This window comes from Balaenoptera musculus, chromosome 5 (assembly GCF_009873245.2).
Source record: "Balaenoptera musculus isolate JJ_BM4_2016_0621 chromosome 5, mBalMus1.pri.v3, whole genome shotgun sequence".
Taxonomy (NCBI): Eukaryota; Metazoa; Chordata; class Mammalia; order Artiodactyla; family Balaenopteridae; genus Balaenoptera; species Balaenoptera musculus.
In genome coordinates, this window is record NC_045789.1 from 50,076,106 (window position 1) to 50,095,997 (window position 19,892).

The following is a 19,892-nucleotide window of genomic DNA, read 5'->3' on the forward strand; positions in this document are numbered from 1 at the left end:
TAAAATGTTAACAATTCTTTGAAAAATCCTTTAGCAAAAGCAATGAAATGAGAGTTCTTGTTAAGATAGCTACAAGAATGAAAATGTTAATCAGGCTCCCTGACTTCAGACTATACTACAAAGCTACAGTAATCAAGACAGTTTGGTACTGGCACAAAAACAGAAATATAGATCAATGGAACAGGATAGAAAGCCCAGAGATAAACCCACACACATATAGTCACCTTATCTTTGACAAAGGAGGCAAGAATATACAATGGAGAAAAGACAGCCTCTTCAATAAGTGGTGCTGGGAAAACTGGACAGCTACATGTAAAAGAATGAAATTAGAACACTCCCTAACACCATACACAAAAAATAAACTCAAAATGGATTAAAGACCTAAATGGAAGGCCAGACACTATAAAACTCTTAGAGGAAAACATAGGCAGAACACTCTATGACATACATCACAGCAAGATCCTTTTTGACCCACCTCCTAGAGAAATGGAAATAAAAACAAAAATAAACAAATGGGACCTAATGAAACTTAAAAGCTTTTGCACAGCAAAGGAAACCATAAACAAGACAAAAAGACAACCCTCAGAATGGGAGAAAATATTTGCAAATGAAGCAACTGACAGGATTAATCTCCAAAATATACAAGCAGCTCATGAAGCTCAATATCAAAAAAACAAACAACCCAATCCAAAAATGGGCAGAAGACCTAAACAGACATTTCTCCAAAGAAGATATACAGATTGCCAACAAACACATGAAAGGATGCTCAACATCACTAATCATTAGAGAAATGCAAATCAAAACTACAACGAGGTATCACCTCACACCCGTCAGAATGGCCATCATCAAAAAATCTACAAACAATAAATGCTGGAGAGGGTGTGGAGAAAAGGGAACCCTATTGCACTGTTGGTGGGAATGTAAATTGATACAGCCACTATGGAGAACAGTATGGAGGGTCCTCAAAAATCTAAAAATAGAACTACCATAGGACCCAGCAATCCCACTACTGGGCACATACCCTGAGAAAACCATAATTCAAAAAGAGTCATGTACCACAATGTTCATTGCAGCTCTATTTACAATAGCCAGGACATGGAAGCAACCTGAGTGTCCATCGACAGATGAATGGATAAAGAAGATATGGCCCATATATACAATGGAATATTACTCAGCCATAAAATGAAATGAAATTGAGTTATTTGTAGTGAGGTGGATGGACCTAGAGTCTGTCATACAGAGTGAAGTAAGTCAGAGAGAGAAAAACAAATACCGTATGCTAACACATATATATGGAATCTAAAAAAAAAAAAAAACCAAAGGTTCTGAAGAACCTAGGAGCAGGACAGGAATAAAGATGCAGCTGTAGAGAATGGACGGGGAGGGGGAATGGTAAGCTGGGACGAAGTGAGAGAGTGGCATTGACATATATACACTACCAAATGCAAATGTAAAATAGATAGCTAGTGGAAAGCAGCTGCATAACACAGGGAGATCAGCTCGGTGCTCTGTCACCACCTAGAGGGGTGGGATAGGGAAGGTGGGAGGGAGATGCAAGAGGGAGGGGATATGGGGATATATGTATACGTATAGCTGATTCACTTTGTTATATAGCAGAAACTAACACAACAATGTAAAGCAATTATACTCCAATAAAGATGTTAAAAAAAAACTAAAAAGCCAAAAAAAAAATAATGAAAGAATTTTTTAAAGAGGTAGACTTGAGTAACAAGGTAGCAAGGAGCTCCTTATAAAAAACAGCAATATATTACCATAGTGACTCTCACAGGATGGGGAGGGGCCGGTGCACAGTTTGGAAAAGTACATTCTTGAGTAGGTGAGAGCCAAGGGGAGTGACAGCTATCACCAGATGAAATTAAGTATAACTTATAGTTTGATTTATCTGCGTAGCAAATGAATGCCCAGGAGGAGAAAAAGAAGTTGAGAAACACTGATGTAAATCATCAGATTATCTAGTAAAGACAGACCTTTTTTCCTCAAAAAAATGAAACAAAACTTGTTTAGTTTGAAATACTTTATTTTCGTGTTCTTTGTAAATCAATAAATATTTAAACTTCTCTTTTGTAAGATATAGAAAAGCACTGCATAATTAACACTAACAAGGCATTATGCCTTACAAGAAAGACATAAAATGTCCAAAGGATATTTAGAACATTGTAGTTCTTAAAGCGGCAACATGAGAAATGCTGACCACATATTTTGAAATCATTTCAATAAATAATAACGAACATTCTTTTAAACATTTACAAAACTAGATGTACACATACATCCCCCCCCATGCTGACAATGACCTCACTATTTGTTTGGATGCCCCAGTTTCTGTCACAGGGGCTAGCATGCTGTGGGCTCCTCAGAAATATTAGTTTAATGACTGGAGAATATTTGCAACCCTTCTACTTCAAACTAGGTAAGAATCAGGACTAAATTAACTTGGGTTTTTTTCATAAAATAAATAATAAAATTAATGACACAGTGTGCGAGTAGAGTCAATCACATCCTTAATTATGTTACATGTAAATATTAACAGAGTCTTTGAAAACCAAGCAACACATAAATAAATAAAAAGTAAATAAATAAGTGGGAGAACCCTCCTAAGAGATGTTGAAACATATTAAGCCCGATCCAGGTGGCCGCAGGAGCTGGCGATTCCTCTTTTTCCTCTTTGATCCCTGTAAGGGCAGGGCCTACTTCAGGAACAGCCATCCAGGAGCTTCCTCCTTCCCCCTGGTCAGCTGGAGCTGTCCCTGTAAGGAGAAAAGGTCTTCCTTACTAGCTGCTCCAGAAAGCCGACTGCACAGCACTCTTCTCCTGTCCTGCTCCTTGGTTTCCAGAGATTTCTGAGTCCAGTCTTTCCAGCCTGGCACCAAGTGACTACTGCCTGTAACCCACTATGCTGTGTGGCAGAGGCCTCTAGGCTCTTGGAGACTCTTATTTAGGAATGAGGGTGGGGCCTGTGCTCTCCTCCGTATTATTGGCTATACGGGCGACAAACGGCCAGGATTACTCTCTCTACCTGTCCCACTCGGCCTAACTTAAGCCACAGAGCAAACCGATTTGGTAGCTACTATTGTTTTCCCTGTTTTACTAAGTCTTAGATAAACCAAATAATTGTCCTTGAGTCACATGGCTAATAGGTGCTGGAACCCAGATTTGTACCCAGTACTGTGTCACTGCAAAGTCCCAGCTCTTCGCCACTAAGCTTTAGTGCCTATGTTGCAGAAAACCAGGGTTCTGCTTTTCAGGTGTGAGGTCCAGAAAGAACTGGGAGAAAAAAATGCCTGTGTTTTTTAAACAGGTGGAAAGCTTTTTAGCATAACTGTCCATGTTAATGAAAGCAGCTTAACCCACATTCATTTGAATGGGGAGTCAGGGGCCAGGATGGAAGGCACTGAAAATATCCTTCTGGCAACAGAGCAGATTAATGATCTTAATGGCAAATTTAATTGTGGAATAATGGTTTTTCAGTCCCTCAGCTAAATCCTGGGTTTCTCTGATATAATTTTCAGGAGGCAAATGCCTGACTCTAGTCACACGTGTGAATAAAAACCATAACTCACTTGTTTAGCATCTTATTGATGATTTTTTTAACCATGGGAGCTTCAGGGTTGAGACAAACTTCCTGAACAGTCTTGAGAGTGGCTCTGCAGAGAGAAGGGAGAATCCACGTGAGGTCGGGCGGGGGGTCGGGGTGGGAGCGTCGGGACGGCGGGGGTGACAAGCACAGCAACAGCGGCGGCACTTACACGACTTCCGTTTGGCCGCAGTGGGGTCCCGGGGGCGTCACCTTCACGCTCTGGATGTTCTTGAAGTGAATCCCCTGCAAGGTCTGCAGGCACCGGCAGCGCAGTTCGGTGACCACAGGCGCCCCTGCGGGGAGGGAGAGACTCGGTTAGGGGGCTGTCCCGGGATGGGCACCCACCCGCCCCCGTCCCGCCCTGGGGATGCCGGGCGCCGGGTCGCACCTGCTGCGCGCCGGCCGGTGGCCACCAGGAGCAGGAACAGCAGCGCGGCGCGGAGGAGCCGGGCAGTGGCGGGGGTCGCGGCGCGGGCCATGGCGTTCAGCTTGGAGGGTCGCTGCGTGCGGCGGGAAGGCAGGCTGGAGGGCTGGCGGAGCGGACTCTGTGGCTCCCCGAGCCGGGCGAAGCCCTTTTATCCCGATCGGACAGGAGCCGGCAGCCCAGGACCAGGGAAATTCCCCGACGCACGCGTCGTTCCCGGTCCGGAAGGAAGGCGCGGCCCCGCGTGCCTCCCGCGTAATCCGCGCCTTCGGGGAGGGGGTGGGGTGTCGTCTCTGCGCCGAAATCCCCGCAAGGGGAGTGAGTCGCTGCCACGCCGGGGCTACCGCCTGCGAGGGCGGCCGTGGGCGCCTCGCCATCCCCTGGTCTCCGGGCGGAGAGCGGGGAAAGCGCTGGGGGCGGATTCGGGAGACCCTCACAGGGGTGGAGAGACAGTTTTAGGGAGACTTCTGTTTCTTTAGTTATCAGACCTGGGAGAATTAAAGAGGAGTAAGCGGGTAGATTTTGCTTAGCTGTCTATCCTCTAATTCTATATATTCTGTCTCTCTAAATTTCGATTTTGCTTATTTCGTACCTGTGGACTGATTGCTCTCTATCAAAAATACAGCCGACATCTCGGAATCCAGAGAAGAATGTTCAGTTTATTCCTCATGTTATATATTCTCAAATCACACTTAGAATATCTTGGTTATGGTTTCCATTTGGTGGGAACTGGGATCAGTGTCAAAAGTTGAATCCGGGGTTAATTTCAGTGAAAGCTGAGGGCTGTAACACGACCTAGTTTTTTGTGTCCTGCTCAAATTCCTTCTCTCAGCAATGTTGGAATTCCAAAATTCCCTGCAGATCTCCTTTTCCACGTATGGAGGATTGAGTTGATCTAAGAATATGGAACTGGTGGTCACGCTGAAGCTGCGGGCGGGCTAGTCGGGGTCACCTCTTCTGGTTCTGTCCTTGGACAAAATAGCACATGGACACCAGGGAGTGGGTACCTGCCGCATAGCACGCTTACTCTGGATGTGCGCGGATGAAACATGAAACGTCGAATCACACATAAAACACCGTTCCATTCACTGAAGGAGGACCTTCAGTGTTGGTCTTCCTTTTTCTTGACACAGTGACATGCCTCTCTTTTCTGACCAGGAATTTCAGTCTCTTCACCTATGTCTTTACTATTTTTTCATCAGAAGTTTTAGAGCTCTTGCATTGACTCAACATTAAATCTAGAGGATTGGATTCAGACTTCTTGGAGACGTGGAGTATGATGAGAGTGGGAAGAGGAGAAAGAAATGGCCTCTGGCCCGGGGATGGGTGTCTAGGGCCCGGGCTCTGGGCAGCTCAGCTCAGTGAGTGAGAACTTGGATCCCGAAGCCAGACACCCGGCCTGCAGCGAAGCCGCTTGCATTTAGTTGCCACCTATTACCTGCACATTGTTAAATGTTTCTTTGCCTACCCCAGGGTGGTTATGAGAAATGAGTCAACGTGTGTGAGAGCCGGCAAGGATTAAATGCCTTATAAATGTTTATTAAATGAATAAAATAGAAATAGCTTTTTCCAACAGGGCTTAAGCAGAAACTCTACCTGTTGTGAATCCTTCTATATCCAAAAAAAAAAAAAAAAAAAAAAAAAGTTAATGGAAATGTTCACTCCCCAATTTTTCTCTTTATATTTAAAAAATTTCTGCATCAGGCTTTCTGAAAGGAAGGCACAGCTACACTCTACTAGGAGATGCACTTACGTTGGGTTTTGGGTTTTTTGTTGTTGTTGTTTTTACTTTTGAGACCTATCATTGATTTATTTTGTAGTCTTACTTGCAATCACCTCAGCTGTTAGAAAAGAGTTTGAGTTAAAGACTCCCCACCTTATTTATTGGAAAAGGTTTTTAAAATGAACAACTGTCTTTAAAAATACTCTAGTGTTTTTCAGGATGATCCTGTGAGAAACACCGGGGAAATTAAAGGGATATTAACATTTGTATTAAGCAGTAGGAAATGAAAAATAATCTAAAGGCTATAAAATATGGTGACAAGCTCAGGAATAATTGACAGTTTGTGTGATCTCTCCCCTTGTTATAAATTGTTTTTTTGGATTTCATGGGAAACTGGCCCAGATATACAAAAGTTAGTCTTTAAAAGTTCTAAGATACGTTGTTTTGTTTTCTAATCATAAATAATGCAGATTCAGTTTCTAAAGTTTATAAAAGTTAGAAAGGCATGAAGAGATTATTTTTTCCTCTAATCTCTCTTAACTTTTGTCTATGGAACAAACTTTAACAAGTCACTGAAAATTTGCTTTTTTCTTCAACAAACATGGTAGCTGACCAATTAGAAGAGCACACAGGGCTCTGAGTAAATACGAAAGAGGCTGCTTCCTTTATTTAGTTGCCACATACCACTGGCAAGTTACTAAACCTCTGTACCCACTCCGGGATGCAGCACAATCATTTTGTGCTAAATTCCCGGCTCTCTTCTAAGAGTTATACAATGAGTTATATTGACTCGTTCAATCTTCCAAACATCTCTGTGATAGTATTTATTATTATCTTTGTGGTACTTTAAGGTTACAAATAAGGAAACTGAGGTGCAGAGAGGTTAAGGAACTTCCCTAAGGTATTGAACCTTGGGACTCTAACCCAGATAGAATGGCTTTTAACCATTGTGCTATGATAAAAATGCTCTATGATATACGGTTAAAAATTTCCAGAGAGGAGTGATTTTTAAAAATCTGTTTATAATTCCACTAGCTGAATGTTTCAAATTTTTTTTATTTTAAAATGCAAACACAGACAATGGTCATATACCTCCATAGTTTGGTTTCACTAACAGCATAACTCTCTCCTGTGGCATTGATATAGCCTGTTACATTTTCTTAAAGTGTCCAATTCTGAATAAATAGTAACTTTACCATAGAGAAATCTGGCAAACATTCCCTTATCCAAATGATGATGATGAAGGTTAATATCATCAATGTGATGTCAGGTTGATATCATGTACCCTTGATATGATGTGATGAGAAGGTCACTTCACCTCTTAGGTATTCTTTCCAAAAGTTCATAACCCCAGTTCAACTAGAAGAAAAACATTTTTCAAACCTAAATTGGGGACTATTAAATAGCTGACCAGCATTCTCTGAAAACGTCAACATCATGAAACCGGGGAAAGACTAAGAAACTGTCACAGTCCAGAGGAAAGTACAGAGACAAGACAACTAAGTGCAGTGTGGTACCTGGGTTGAATCCTGGAACAGAAAGAGGATAGTAAGTGGGAAAACTGGTGAAATTCAAATAAAGTCTGGAGTTTCATTAGTAGTAATGTGCCGATATTGGTTTCTTAGCTTTGGCCAATGTACCATGTAATGTAAAATAGTACAATAGGGGAAACTGAGTGAAGGGTACACAGAAGTTTTTAAAAAACTTCTCTTTCTAAATCAAGTAGAATACCACTACAGTGAAATCAGTGGACATGCCTGCTTTACCTGGTAGCTTCCTAGAAAGGGAATTAAGTTTTTGTTGAGTTCATATTTGTTTAAATATGAAAATCCAAAATATCTGCTGCCCCATTTTGGACACATCATCATGTTTCATAGGCTTAAATAGTTTGTCTTCAGCGTTAATCATGCTGAGCAAATCTCTCATCTATTTCCTGTAACTGATGAAAAACAGAAAGTGTTTGCTGTAATCGTCTCCAGACGCAACCCCAAACTGACATAAATGAAAGTATTCACCAGTTTATCTACTGGAGCTACCAAGAAAAAAAAAAAAAATGAAGCATGTCAAGGGGTAGCCAACATCTGTAGATCATGTAGAATTTGACTTCTGAAGATGACAATCAAAATCATTTGTTTTTGGAAATGAAGTCAAAAAGGAAAGATTTCTTTTTTCATTGTTATTTTTTCTCCTTCATATGCCATTTGAATTCATGAGATCCTCATCAACCACAGTGCAGAAATATTTATACACAAAGGAATGCTTAGTCTAGTACAAATAACAAATTCATGTTCCTGTTTGAACAAGTGCTTCTTTAAGCCAATTACTTTTGCAAAAGTTGAAGACCAGCTTTTTGTGCACAATCTTGAAACTCACACAAGCAATGACGTTTAAGGAAATGGAATAAGCTTTCAAATGGACGCTTTGGTCGTGAAACTCCATTTTCCCTGCAATCGGTATGAATCTTTTGGAATTGACAATTAGTAAAATCCAGGATGCTCACATCTTGTAGGCCCGCTGTCGTTGCTGCAGCCATCAGCCAAGCACATGTGAACTTACACCGCCTCAACTCAGCTCTGCTTTCTGCACCAAAGTCTCCTTGTCACTGCAGTGTAAAGTCGCTTGCCAAATAGGGAACAGCAGGCAATAAGTATTCCCCCCTGTTTCATGTTTTAGGCAGATATTCTACATGACTTCTCAAAGGATACCTAACAGGATTGAACCCCTGCCACACCCTCTTTTCCTATTTTACTCTTCCCAGTTACCCAGTCCCATACATAGGGATAATTTCCTCCAAATAAATCTTTTTCTTTAAATTTAAATTAGATTTATTTCTCTTGCCAGTGAAATAGTCTGGCTTAATACCATCCATCTTTCACATCTTTCACACATCTTTCACAAAGTTACCTGCTACAGATAACTTTCCAACACAAGTAACTCTATTTATTCTATTTAATCTGTGTATTCATTTATCTCTTCAACATTTATCTATCACTCATAAGCTAGGAACTAAATTAGGTTCTAAATTAGTTTACAAAGAGGAAAAAAAAAAACCAGACCCTGCCACTACCAAACACAGCCTATGGAAGTATAATGGAAAGATATGAAGTTGTCTGGAGGTCCATGATACTCAGCAATGTACCGAGCTTTATAGGCACTCAGAGGAGGTTGGGCATCTGACTCCCTTTCCTGGAAGGGTGGGAGCTGTCAGAGAAAACTTGCTAGAGGAGGGTACTACCTAAGGAGAGTGGGTAGGGTACCTATTCCCGACAAAGAGGACCAAGTGAGCAAAGGCATGGATGCTGAAAGCAGTGCAGTATGACCTGAGAACAAAAATAAGCAGTTCATTTTTTTTTTTTTAACCTGGGGTTTAACAACAAGGCACGGATGTATAGAGAGCAGGAGGATAGGCATGGCTCAGACTCCAGAGGTTCCCTTGTCACTCAGGAGCCATTTCAAATGTCACCTCCATTAGAAATCTCATAACTCATCTAAGTGTTTACCCTGGCCCTTGGATACAGATCACATTGTGGTTTACGTGCTCCCATGCTGGATTATGTACTCTGCAAAGAAGCTATCATATCTTATTTCTCTTTCCATCCCCATCTTCAATGTGAGTCGGGTTCATACTCATACTAAGGATTCAACAAATGTTTGTTGAAATAATACGTGAATAAATGATTTCAGGCCACTATTGGTTTTTAAGGAATTTGTTTTGGAGATGAAAACATCATTATGACATTATGGTATTATGGAAACAAAATTTAGGAAGTCGAGAGATGAATGTATAAACCGCAAAAGAAAATAGCATGCATAGCAAAAAGATACAGATTTCAACTAGGAAAATTATGAATCATCATGAAAACTTGATATGGAGCATAATGTCCACAGTATTTTCCAATGTTCATTATTTCCCAATTTTTTAGTCAGAAATATTTTTGTTTTTATTTTTACCTCCTGGGCTCTGTCCATACACTCAGATAATCTTGGAGGCAGAGGATTCTGAATGATACTTATTTCAAAGGAGGGGCTCTGCTAGTGTATGACTGAGCTAGTTCATTGACTGACATTTTCGAAGTGGTTGACAACATTAAAGAAATTCCCACCAATTAGGTATGGTGGAAATTATGGTGGAGGTAGAGAAAGTATGGCTTTGTTGTGTGTATTTTACATATGTGTATATTATGCACTGAATGTTAATATCTACAATCAAATGTTTAATGAGCACATATTATAGCATCTGTGTGTGATTGAAGGGTGTAGATGGACAGATGAGGGTAACTCTAAACAGATTCCCTAACAGTTACAAATGTGACTCTAACAACAACAAAAAATCATATAAATCATTTATTGGGCAAATGCATGAGTGTGTTACAATGTCTGTGGATAGTTTGGTGAAATCTCTGAGCTTAACAAAGTTGGGAAAAGACTCTTTAATGTTCAACCAATTTTCTGTTTGCAAGGTGCCTTATCCAGCACCCAGCTGCAGTATTACATCTTAATACTAGCTGCGTTATTGTTTCATGTAGTTAATATCTGACAAACATTTATTTAACACCTACTCCGTCAGGCATTTTTATGGAAGCAGGAATGAAGAGAAGTTAATAAGCATGACCTTTATTCCCTGATCTAAAGAAGGAAAACAGATAAACAAATAATCAGAGTGCAGTCTAATTGTTATTCTAATGGAGGTGTGTATAAGTTGCTTTACTCCTTTTTTTCCAGGAGATCCTATCATCATTCCTAGAATTACCACAAAAAGAAGACTCTTTCTCCAACACAGCTCATAAATAAGAGCTGATTGTTCCAACACTGCTCACTGACTGCCCTGCTTTCAAGTTTTACTAACCCACACCACAACACAGGCTACTAATAGCATAATCCCCATGTTGTGTTTGCCTAAGCAAAGAAATAAATATTTGACAAGGTTATACCCAAAGTTTATTTCTTTTCCTTGTTTTAGATACACAGTTAAGCCAGGCTTCCAATCACCATATGTCCTGTGGATTTTATCATCTTATAGATATGCTGGTTGATAAACATTGTGGTTTTGTTATTTGATTTTCTTTTAGTTGTTAACCATGAAGGGAAAATACAGCTTGTGTCTATCACGTTAAACTTTTTTTCTTAACTAGTTATCTGCGCTCACATGTTGAGTTGTGGTTCTGTTCGGGGGAAGTTATAGATTGTTGGCCACGTTCTTAATGGGTTGCTTGTTAGCTCAAGGATTGTGGCCACTGCTGTTTGGAAGTGATATGTGCTCTGGGGGTAAAACTGCAAAGAAAAGTAACTTTTCCTTACTAGGTTCGAAGTTTGAGTCAGGCCCATGCTGGGTCCTATCATAAGTGAGATTTACTCCTTTCCAGAGTCCTGTGGGGTGAGCATTACTGCCCTTGTTTGGCAGATGAGAAAACTGATGAAACTCGGGGTCACACAGAGTCAAAAGATGTAACCCAGACTGTCTTATTCAGAAGCTTGTTGGGCTAAAGCCAGCAACTACAGGGATAAGGAAGAACCATAGAGGAAGAAGAAATAATTATAAAACCACTATTAAATTCATCGAATGTCTTTGCTTCTTTCCCAAGGTGTCCTAGAAATCAATGTACTTTTGGCCCCCAGTCCAGTTTGCATTAGACCCCAAATTAAGGTGCACATAGCTGAAGCAGAATGGGCAGTGAATTTAAGTAGGGGCACCCAGCTGTAAAGGACATAGAATTTCAACAATACAGATAATGTTCTACTTGGTGTTACATCTTCCCCTCAAAAGCTGCTCCTTATGGCATTCCCAAAGACTCCATCCCTGAGTCAGGCCTGGAGACTGAGGTAAGGAGATTTAACTGTCCTGCTGTTCCTGAGCTTTCTGCCCCTACTAACTAGCCAAGCATCTTGAGAAGCACTAATTAGAGTGTGGACTCCAACATGAAATGTTAAAACTTGACTCTTTAATCAAAGAACTAGACAATGTTTTTAAACTACAAGTTATGATCCATCACTGGGTTATGAAATCACTTTATTACAGGCTTGTGGCCAACATTTATTTTTAAGTGGATAAATAGGATAGGCTAGTATGAAACAGAGCAGCACCCTGTGGGGGGGGGGTCCCAGGTACAAATCCTTTCCATGCCTTCGATTCTTTTTTTTTTTTAATATTTATTTATTTTTTATCTTTTGGCTGAATCGGGTCTTAGTTGTGGCATGCGGGATCTTTTGTTGCGGTGCGCGGGCTTCTCTCTAGTTGTGGCGTGTGGGTTTCCTCTCTCTAGTTGTGGCACGCGGGTTCCAGGGTGCATGAGCTTTATGGTTTGCGGCACTCAGGCTCTCTCGTTGAGCGGTGCAGGTCAGTAGTGGTGGCACGTGGGCTTAGTTGCCCTGCAGCATGTGGGATCTTAGTTCCCTGACTAGGAATCAAACCCACATCCCCTGCATTGGAAGGTGGATTCTTTACCACTAGACCACCAGGGAAGTCCCATCCATGCCCTCGATTCTTGTTGGTAGGAAATAGGCTTCATTCAGCCTCCTAGACCTTTCCTGAGCTCCAAAGGACAGATTCAAAGAGCTGTTTATCAGGAAAGGGAGGGAATGCAGAAACAAAGGAGGAGCAGTCAAGAAACAATAGTCCAGGGCTTCCCTGGTGGTGCAGTGGTTGGGAGTCTGCCTGCCAGTGCAGGGGACACGGGTTCGAGCCCTGGTCTGGGAGGATCCCGCGTGCTGCGGAGCGACTGGGCCCGTGAGCCACGGCTGCTGAGCCTGGGCGTCTGGAGCCTCTGCTCCGCAACAGGAGAGGCCGCGATAGTGACAGGCCCGCGCACCGCGATGAAGAGTGGCCCCCACTCGCCGCAACTGGAGAAAGCCCTCGCACAGAAACGAAGACCCAACACAGCCAAAAATAAACATAATAAATAAATAATAAATAAAAATTAAAAAAAAAAAAAGAAACAATAGTCCAGTCATGGGTCAGGCCTCTGGTTCCTCCTCAAGGAATATACGTAACAAAATTCCTTTGAGTTCTTCTGCAGGAACTAAGGCCCTCACCTAGGTGGAGGATGGTAACTTCAGACTGAGCACAAGATTCCTGGAGCACCGCCCTGCTACCTCACCACCAACCAATCAAAAGAAAGTCTGCACACAGTGAAAGATAATGAAGACTTTGACCCCCTTCACCAAATGATTCTTTCTCCCTTTAAAACCTTTCATGGTCAAGCAGAATCTTCAGAGTTGGTTTTGGGACATGAGGTCCACCTTCTCACCAGGTTGCAACCCTCCTGAATAAAGCAACCTTTCCTTTTCCAACCAACACTTGCCTCTCAAATATTGGCTTTTGAGCAGCAAGAAGCCGAACCTAAGTTCTGTAACAAGTATAGAAAGTAAAATATCAAAACACAACACTTTACAAAGCAAGTGTAAGTGTTGTATTTTAAACTTGTTTTAGGCCTGTGTGTCTATACATGCATACATACACACACAGTGAATACATACATACACAGTACCTATAAATCTATAAATAGATGCCAGGTCACATGGGTTTGATATTATTTCTCTGGCCAAGTAAAAACTTATTTTATTAACCAAAATTGGAACAAGAATACTCCCTAACTAGTTTCAAGGCAATGAAGTAATTACTGTGTTTCTTTTATGATTGTGTACAATGGTATTTTATTGAAAATCAGCAGTTCATCTCATAACTACATCAAATGACTAATATTTTAAAAAATGAAAAGAACATTTTGAGTAGTGAAATTACAGTTTTTTTTTAAGTTTCCTCCCTATTTCCTTTGTATTTCTAAGTTATCTGTAGTGAGCATGTATTCATTGTTTTTATAATGAGAAAAAAATATGAATATATCTTTATAAACAACTAAGACCTCAATACTCTATGCATTGAAGAGGAAACTGTTTTTACCACAAAGACCTTAAAAGGGGGGGGGGGGGGGGGGAAAGCAAAAATTAGAAAAATGCTGAAGAATGTCCCAGAGCAAAAAACCCTTTGGTGGTTTTGTTTGTTGATAGGGCCTGTGACTGTGCAGTAAGCATTTGGTTGGGGACATTTTCTGCTGACTACTTTCAGCCAAGAAAAAAAAAAAAAAGAAAAAGAAAAAGAAAGAAAAAATAGTTCAAGTTCAAGTGCATTCAATCTTTATCACTCCATGAATGTTTGAACAGCAGGCAGCTACAGTAAATTGTTCTCTAATTTAGACTTTTCCTGGTAGGAGAGTCCTCTCCCAGTGCCATTGCTGATAAAAGCGACCACTTGAAAGCATTCTCCAGCTGGTTAGCCAAGGTAATTCTGAAGGGAGAATTTACAAGGCACCAGCATTGGTTGACTTTGCACAATTTGTTTGGTCCTTTGGCCCTTTGAGTCATACCTAGGAGTTATTGAATCCAACTAAGTGTGTTGTTTGATGCAGGCAGTAAAAGGAAAATAGGCAAAAAAGTATTGTGCCATTCACAGCCAATTTCAATGTATTCTTTCCCAAAGTTCATTTGGTTTGAGAAACTTTTATTGCTATTGCAACTTTTTTTTTTTTTTTTTTTTTTTGCCACTTATCACCAAGAATCACTGTGTTAAATGCCTTACTCAACACTCCAAACTGACTGGAATTGTGTGTTAAGAACAATATTGAAAGAAAAAAAAAAAAAAAGAAAAGAAAAGAAAGCAATAGTAACAATTAATCATTGCTAATTTTTAAGCACAGACTTTGTTTGAGGAACTATGCCAAGTGTTTCACATACATCATCTACTTAGTCTACACAATAATCTATGAAGTAGACACTCATCCACATTTCACGGATGAAGAAACTAAGGCACAAAGGGGAAGCGAGTATAGCACATCCTTGTGTGCCATGCTAAGATCTTTGGACCTTGAAGATAATTTGGGTGAAGGTGCGCAAGGTGGATCGAAAGTGAAAAACACCAAATGGGTGAAAACTAGTTGGGAGATCCATCCCCACAGACATTCTAGTTCTGCAGAATGATAAATATCCTGAGGACTTAATGATCTTGTGTCTTTCTACTTTGTCATCTTGGGGCAGTTTCATTCTTCCCTTTGCCCCTGGCAAATTCATACACCACCTCTAAGAACTGATTTTTTGGTCAGTTCCTCTCTGAAAAACTAGCTAACATGCCACTAGCTTGTGTGAAAGGCAGCACAGCATGAAAGCAAGAGCGGGGAGTTGAAAGTCAGACTGATCTGCTCAGCCTCTAGCAAACTGGTCTTGGGAGATGCTTTAACCTTTCTGAGACTGTTACCGCAACTCTACAATGGGAATAATATTACTTGACGTTCAAAGTGGTTGTGAAAATTTAGATGATACTCTGGCACTTCATAAGCCTCTATAAATAGCGTCTATTTAAGTAGTTTGTTATCTCAAAGCTTCCTCCCTTTCTCCCACCCCAAGGAGGCTGAAATGGACATTCTCCATTTTCTCTTAGCAGTCTAATCCTCCCTGTACACAAACATTGCCACCTTAGGTTGAAATGACTTTGACTCATGGGTAAAGGTCTGTAGCTTTCTCCTGCCTCAACTAGATTCTGCCTTCTTGCCCACTATGGTAGGCTGAATAAAGATTTCCATACCCGAACCTCTAGAACCTTGTGAAAATGTTACCTTATATGGCAAAAAAGATTTCACAGATGTGAAAGGATCTTGAGACGGGAAGATTATTTTAGATTATCCGAGTGGGTATAGTGGGATTATCCAAGTGGGCACAGCATAATCACAGGTCCCTTTTAAGAGGCAGGCAGGGTATAAGAAGAAGGGTCAGAGGTGACAACAAAAGTAAAGGTTGGAGTGATGTAGTTTGAAGATAGAGGAAGGGACCAGGAGCTGAAGAATGCAGGTGGCCTCTAGAAGCTGAGAAAGACAGGACATAGATTCTCCCCTAGAACCTCCAGAAGGAATGCAGCTCTGAGGACACCTTGACATTAGCCTGTAAGCCCCATTTTGGACTTGTGATGTCTAGAACTGTGAGATAATAAATTTGTGTTGTTAAAGCCATTGAGTTTGTGGTACTTTGTTACAGAAGCAAAGTAACTAACACACCCAATTTTCAATACCATCCTTTCTTCCCAAAGTATAGTAGTGTCTTCTTAAAGCATAAATGAAAATACAACCTGTATCTCTCCTAATTTCCACAGCTGTTTAACACACAATCTCAATATCTCCAATGTTAAGAGATTCATGGAACAGTGGTAAACTGCAAATAAGGTTTTACTGAACCTGAGAATACTGAGGAAAAAGTCTATTAAACACATTTTCATGCTTAGAGCAAAACTCATGGTATATATATGGAATGTAATAAGAACCAATTCTGTAAGTTTGCCAAATGTGGGATTTATTACAGGCAGTAACATGAGTACAGGAACTGTTTTTACCATTTCATTTTTGTTAAATGTCAGCATTATCAAAGGATCAATAAAGAGTACAATATTTTAATGTAATGCTCTGGAAAGTATCAGTATATTTCCACTAAGTAGTAGAGAATTCTAGTTTCATTTTTATTAATTTTCTATACTGGGATAAAGTATAAATCTTAAGGGGATAAAAGCAGAGTCTGCTTTATTAATTTTTTTTTAAAAAGCAGCCCAGAAAACTTAAGTGCAATTAATATTTATTGGCAAAGCTAATCATGACATTATTATGTAAATAAGTCGTCATTAAGTAATATAATCATGGAAATATGCAAATATATATCAGCCAACATACAACACCAAGTAAAACCAGTCTTTATTGAACCAAACCTTCTTTCAAAATATATTTTTGCGTAAAATTCTGGAGATTTTTCTTTATATGAAATTGTGATATGTCAACATTATTTCTTTCCTCTATTAATAAATATTGACTATACCACAACTTGATTTATTTTGTTTATGTAGAATTTCAAGGATAATAAAATCATCAGATGATTTTTCCACAGTTACATTGAAAACGAAAAAAAAAAAGAAGAAGAAACACTTTATATAGCAAAAGTACAGATTTAGGCAGCCGACTCTTCAAAAGTACAGATTTAAGAGCTAAGTCTTCAAAAGTTTCCTGATTATTTTCTTATACAGAGGATTCTGCGGGTCCAGGCAAATTTTCCTCCCGTCCTTCAGCGTAGCTCTGCCAGGGAAAGAAGAGGCGCGCCTTTCAGTCCTTGGGTTTGAATTTGGGATTAGGCTGGCGGGAGGCGGGTGGAGAGGGGCGGTAGGGAAGGGGAGAGGAGAAGAGGGTGGGCACGAAAGAAGCGGGTGCAAGGACTCACATCAGTTGGGGGCTGGGGCAGTGGAGTCCAGCCCCGATCACCTCCAGGCTGGAGATGCGCCGGGGAAGGACCGCAGAGGTGGTCTTCACACACACGCAGCCCAGGTCTCCAGCTCCACCTTCAGAGTCTACTGCGGGTGGGGCGGCGACAGTGGGGAGTGACGACTCTGTGAATAGCCAGAGGTACCTTAGGGATCTTCTCGTGGCGTGGCGTCTGACCTTCACTTCCTCATCCACAAACCAGACATCCCTCAGAAAGCGTATCATTGTCCAGGTGGTAGAGCGCACCGGGCAGCACCTGGCACAGCGCCTGCACTCTTAGCCGCGCTCGGTCAGTCACAGCTGGGAACCGAGACGGGCACAGACTCGGCCCCAGCCCCGGGGGCTCCCGCGCTCTCTCCCCGCCGCCCCCCGACCTCCCCCAGGCCCTGCTTCATTCAGCTCTCACCTTGGGCGAGAGCGACGGCTAGCAGTAGCAGCAGCAGCAGTCCGGGGCTGGGCCGCGGGCCGGGGGCGCGGGCACCCGCTGTCAGGCTCATGTCGCAGAGATGCCAGCAGGAGCCGCGAGCGCAGGGGCAGCCCGGGTCGGCGCTCCGCAGACCGGTGGTTCCCGAGACTCTCAGGCCGTTTTATAACCGCGGTGGGTCAACTTCGTCGGAAGCCTGGGGTTGAGGATGGAGAACTGCGGTGCGGAAGCTGAGACACTTCTGCAGAGTTGGGCACTGGGCAGCCAAGATTAGGGCAAAAGGAAAAAAAGCCACGCATCAGCAGTCTTGCTGGGAGCTGGTAGCAGGATCCAACCGCCCCCCTGGATTCATATAATACACGCACATTTGTGCAGTTAGAAACGGGGCTTGAGCCTTATAAAAGTGTATGTTTTCTTGGTTATGTGTAACAGTAGAGTTCTCTGTAGTCGCCGTGTTGCAGTTGGTACAGCAGGAAAGTGTGTTTCCTTCTCAACTCTCAACTGGCTCATCAAGAACTGCTCCTTCACTTCTGCCTTTCTTTTTTTTTTTTTTTTTTAAACATCTTTATCGGAGTATAATTGCTTTACAATGGTGTGTTAGTTTCTGCTTTATAACAAAGTGAATCAGTTATACATATACATATGTTCCCATATCTCTTCCCTCTTGCATCTCCCTCCCTCCCATCCTCCCTATCCCACCCCTCTAGGTGGTCACAAAGCACTGAGCTGATCTCCCTGTGCTATGCGGCTGCTTCCCACTAGCTATCTGTTTTACATTTGGTAGTGTATGTATGTCCATGACACTCTCTCACCCTGTCACATCTTACCCCTCCCCCTCCCCATATCCTCAAATCCATTCTCTAGTAGGTCTGTGTCTTTATTCCCGTCTTGCCACTAGGTTCTTCATGACCTTTGTTTTCCCTTAGATTCCATATATATGTGTTAGCATACTGTATTTGCTTTTCTCTTTCTGACTTACTTCACTCTGTATGACAGACTCTAACTCCATCCACCTCACTACAAATATCTCCATTTCATTTCTTTTTATGGCTGAGTAATATTCCATTGTATATATGTGCCACCTCTTCTTTATCCATTCATCCAATGATGGACACTTAGGTTGCTTCCATGTCCTGGCTATTGTAAATAGAGCTGCAATGAACATTTCGGTACATGACTCTTTTTGAATTATGGTTTTCTCAGGGTATATGCCCAGTAGTGGGATTGCCGGGTCGTATGGTAGTTCTATTTTTAGTTTTTTAAGGAAGCTCCATACTGTTCTCCATAGTGGCTGTATCAATTTACATTCCCACCAACAGTGCAAGAGGGTTCCCTTTTCTCCACACCCTCTCCAGCATTTATTGTTTCTAGATTTTTTGGTGATGGCCATTCTGACCGGTGTGACATGATATCTCATTGTAGTTTTGATTTGCATTTCTCTAATGATTAATGATGTTGAGCATTCTTTCATGTGTCTGTTGGCAATCTGTATATCTTCTTTGGAGAAATGTCTATTTAGGTCTTCTGCCCATTTTTGGATTGGGCTGTTTGTTTTTTTGTTATTGAGCTGCATGAGCTGCTTGTAAATCTTGGAGATTAATCCTTTGTCAGTTGCTCTATTTGCAAATATTTTCTCCCATTCTGAGGGTTGTCTTTTGATCTTGTTTATGGTTTCCTTTGTTGTGCAAAAGTTTTTAAGTTTCATTAGGTCCCATTTGTTTATTTGTGTTTTTATTTCCATTTCTCTAGGAATTGGGTCAAAAAGGATCTTGCTGTGATTTATGTCATAGAGTGTTCTGCCTATGTTTTCCTCTAAGAGTTTGATAGTGTCTGGCCTTACACTTAGGTCTTTAATCCATTTTGAGTTTATTTTTGTGTATGGTGTCAGGGAGTGTTCTAATTTCATACTTTTACATGTGTCTGTCCAATTTTCCCAGCACCACTTATTGAAGAGGCTGTCTTTTCTCCACTGTATATGCTTGCCTCCTTTATCAAAGATAAGGTGACCATATGTGCGTGGGTTTATCTCTGGGCTTTCTATCCTGTTCCATTGATCTATATTTCTGTTTTTGTGCCACTACCAAACTGTCTTGATTACTGTAGCTTTGTAATATAGTCTGAAGTCAGGGAGCCTGATTCCTGCAGCTCCATTTTTCATTCTCAATATTGCTTTGGCTATTCGAGGTCTTTTGTGTTTCCATACAAATTGTGAAATTTTTTGTTCTAGTTCTGTGAAAAATGCCAATGGTAGTTTGATAGGGATTGCATTGAATCTGTAGACTGCTTTGGGTAGTAGAGTCATTTTCACAATGTTAATTCTTCCAATCCAAGAACATGGTATATCTCTCCATCTATTTGTATCATCTTTAATTTCTTTCATCAGTGTCTTATAATTTTCTGCATACAGGTCTTTTGTCTCCTTAGGTAGGTTTATTCCTAGATATTTT

General features: G+C 41.2%; 2 protein-coding genes across 2 annotated transcripts; both read right to left on the reverse strand.

The window, feature by feature from the left end:
- Positions 1-2,026: 2,026 nt before the first annotated feature.
- On the reverse strand, positions 2,027-4,278 carry LOC118895677 (growth-regulated protein homolog alpha-like). The gene is made up of 4 exons (XM_036853087.1): positions 3,984-4,278; positions 3,765-3,888; positions 3,579-3,662; positions 2,027-2,765 (listed from the first exon to the last, which is right to left on the reverse strand). The coding sequence occupies exons 1-4, from the start codon at positions 4,072-4,074 to the stop codon at positions 2,750-2,752; spliced, it is 315 nt and encodes a 104-aa protein (XP_036708982.1). The 5' UTR covers positions 4,075-4,278; the 3' UTR covers positions 2,027-2,749.
- Positions 4,279-16,081: 11,803 nt separating this feature from the next.
- On the reverse strand, positions 16,082-17,916 carry LOC118895710 (platelet factor 4-like). The gene is made up of 4 exons (XM_036853168.1): positions 17,811-17,916; positions 17,428-17,701; positions 16,981-17,146; positions 16,082-16,838 (listed from the first exon to the last, which is right to left on the reverse strand). The coding sequence occupies exons 2-4, from the start codon at positions 17,516-17,518 to the stop codon at positions 16,751-16,753; spliced, it is 345 nt and encodes a 114-aa protein (XP_036709063.1). The 5' UTR covers positions 17,519-17,701; positions 17,811-17,916; the 3' UTR covers positions 16,082-16,750.
- Positions 17,917-19,892: the final 1,976 nt, after the last annotated feature.

What these genes read in the sequence shown, in the direction of transcription:
- LOC118895677 (XM_036853087.1), bottom strand. Translation starts at nt 4,074, where the DNA reads ATGGCCCGCGCCGCGACCCCCGCCACTGCCCGGCTCCTCCGCGCCGCG. An exon ending in CACCGGCCGGCGCGCAGCAG is followed by an intron (nt 3,889 to 3,983) that starts GTGCGACCCGGC and finishes CCCTCCCCGCAG; the next exon opens with GGGCGCCTGTGGTCACCGAA. An exon ending in TGCGGCCAAACGGAAGTCGT is followed by an intron (nt 3,663 to 3,764) that starts GTAAGTGCCGCC and finishes TTCTCTCTGCAG; the next exon opens with AGCCACTCTCAAGACTGTTC.
- LOC118895710 (XM_036853168.1), bottom strand. Translation starts at nt 17,518, where the DNA reads ATGAGCCTGACAGCGGGTGCCCGCGCCCCCGGCCCGCGGCCCAGCCCC. An exon ending in AGCCGTCGCTCTCGCCCAAG is followed by an intron (nt 17,147 to 17,427) that starts GTGAGAGCTGAA and finishes GGCTATTCACAG; the next exon opens with AGTCGTCACTCCCCACTGTC. An exon ending in TGCCCCAGCCCCCAACTGAT is followed by an intron (nt 16,839 to 16,980) that starts GTGAGTCCTTGC and finishes TTTCCCTGGCAG; the next exon opens with AGCTACGCTGAAGGACGGGA.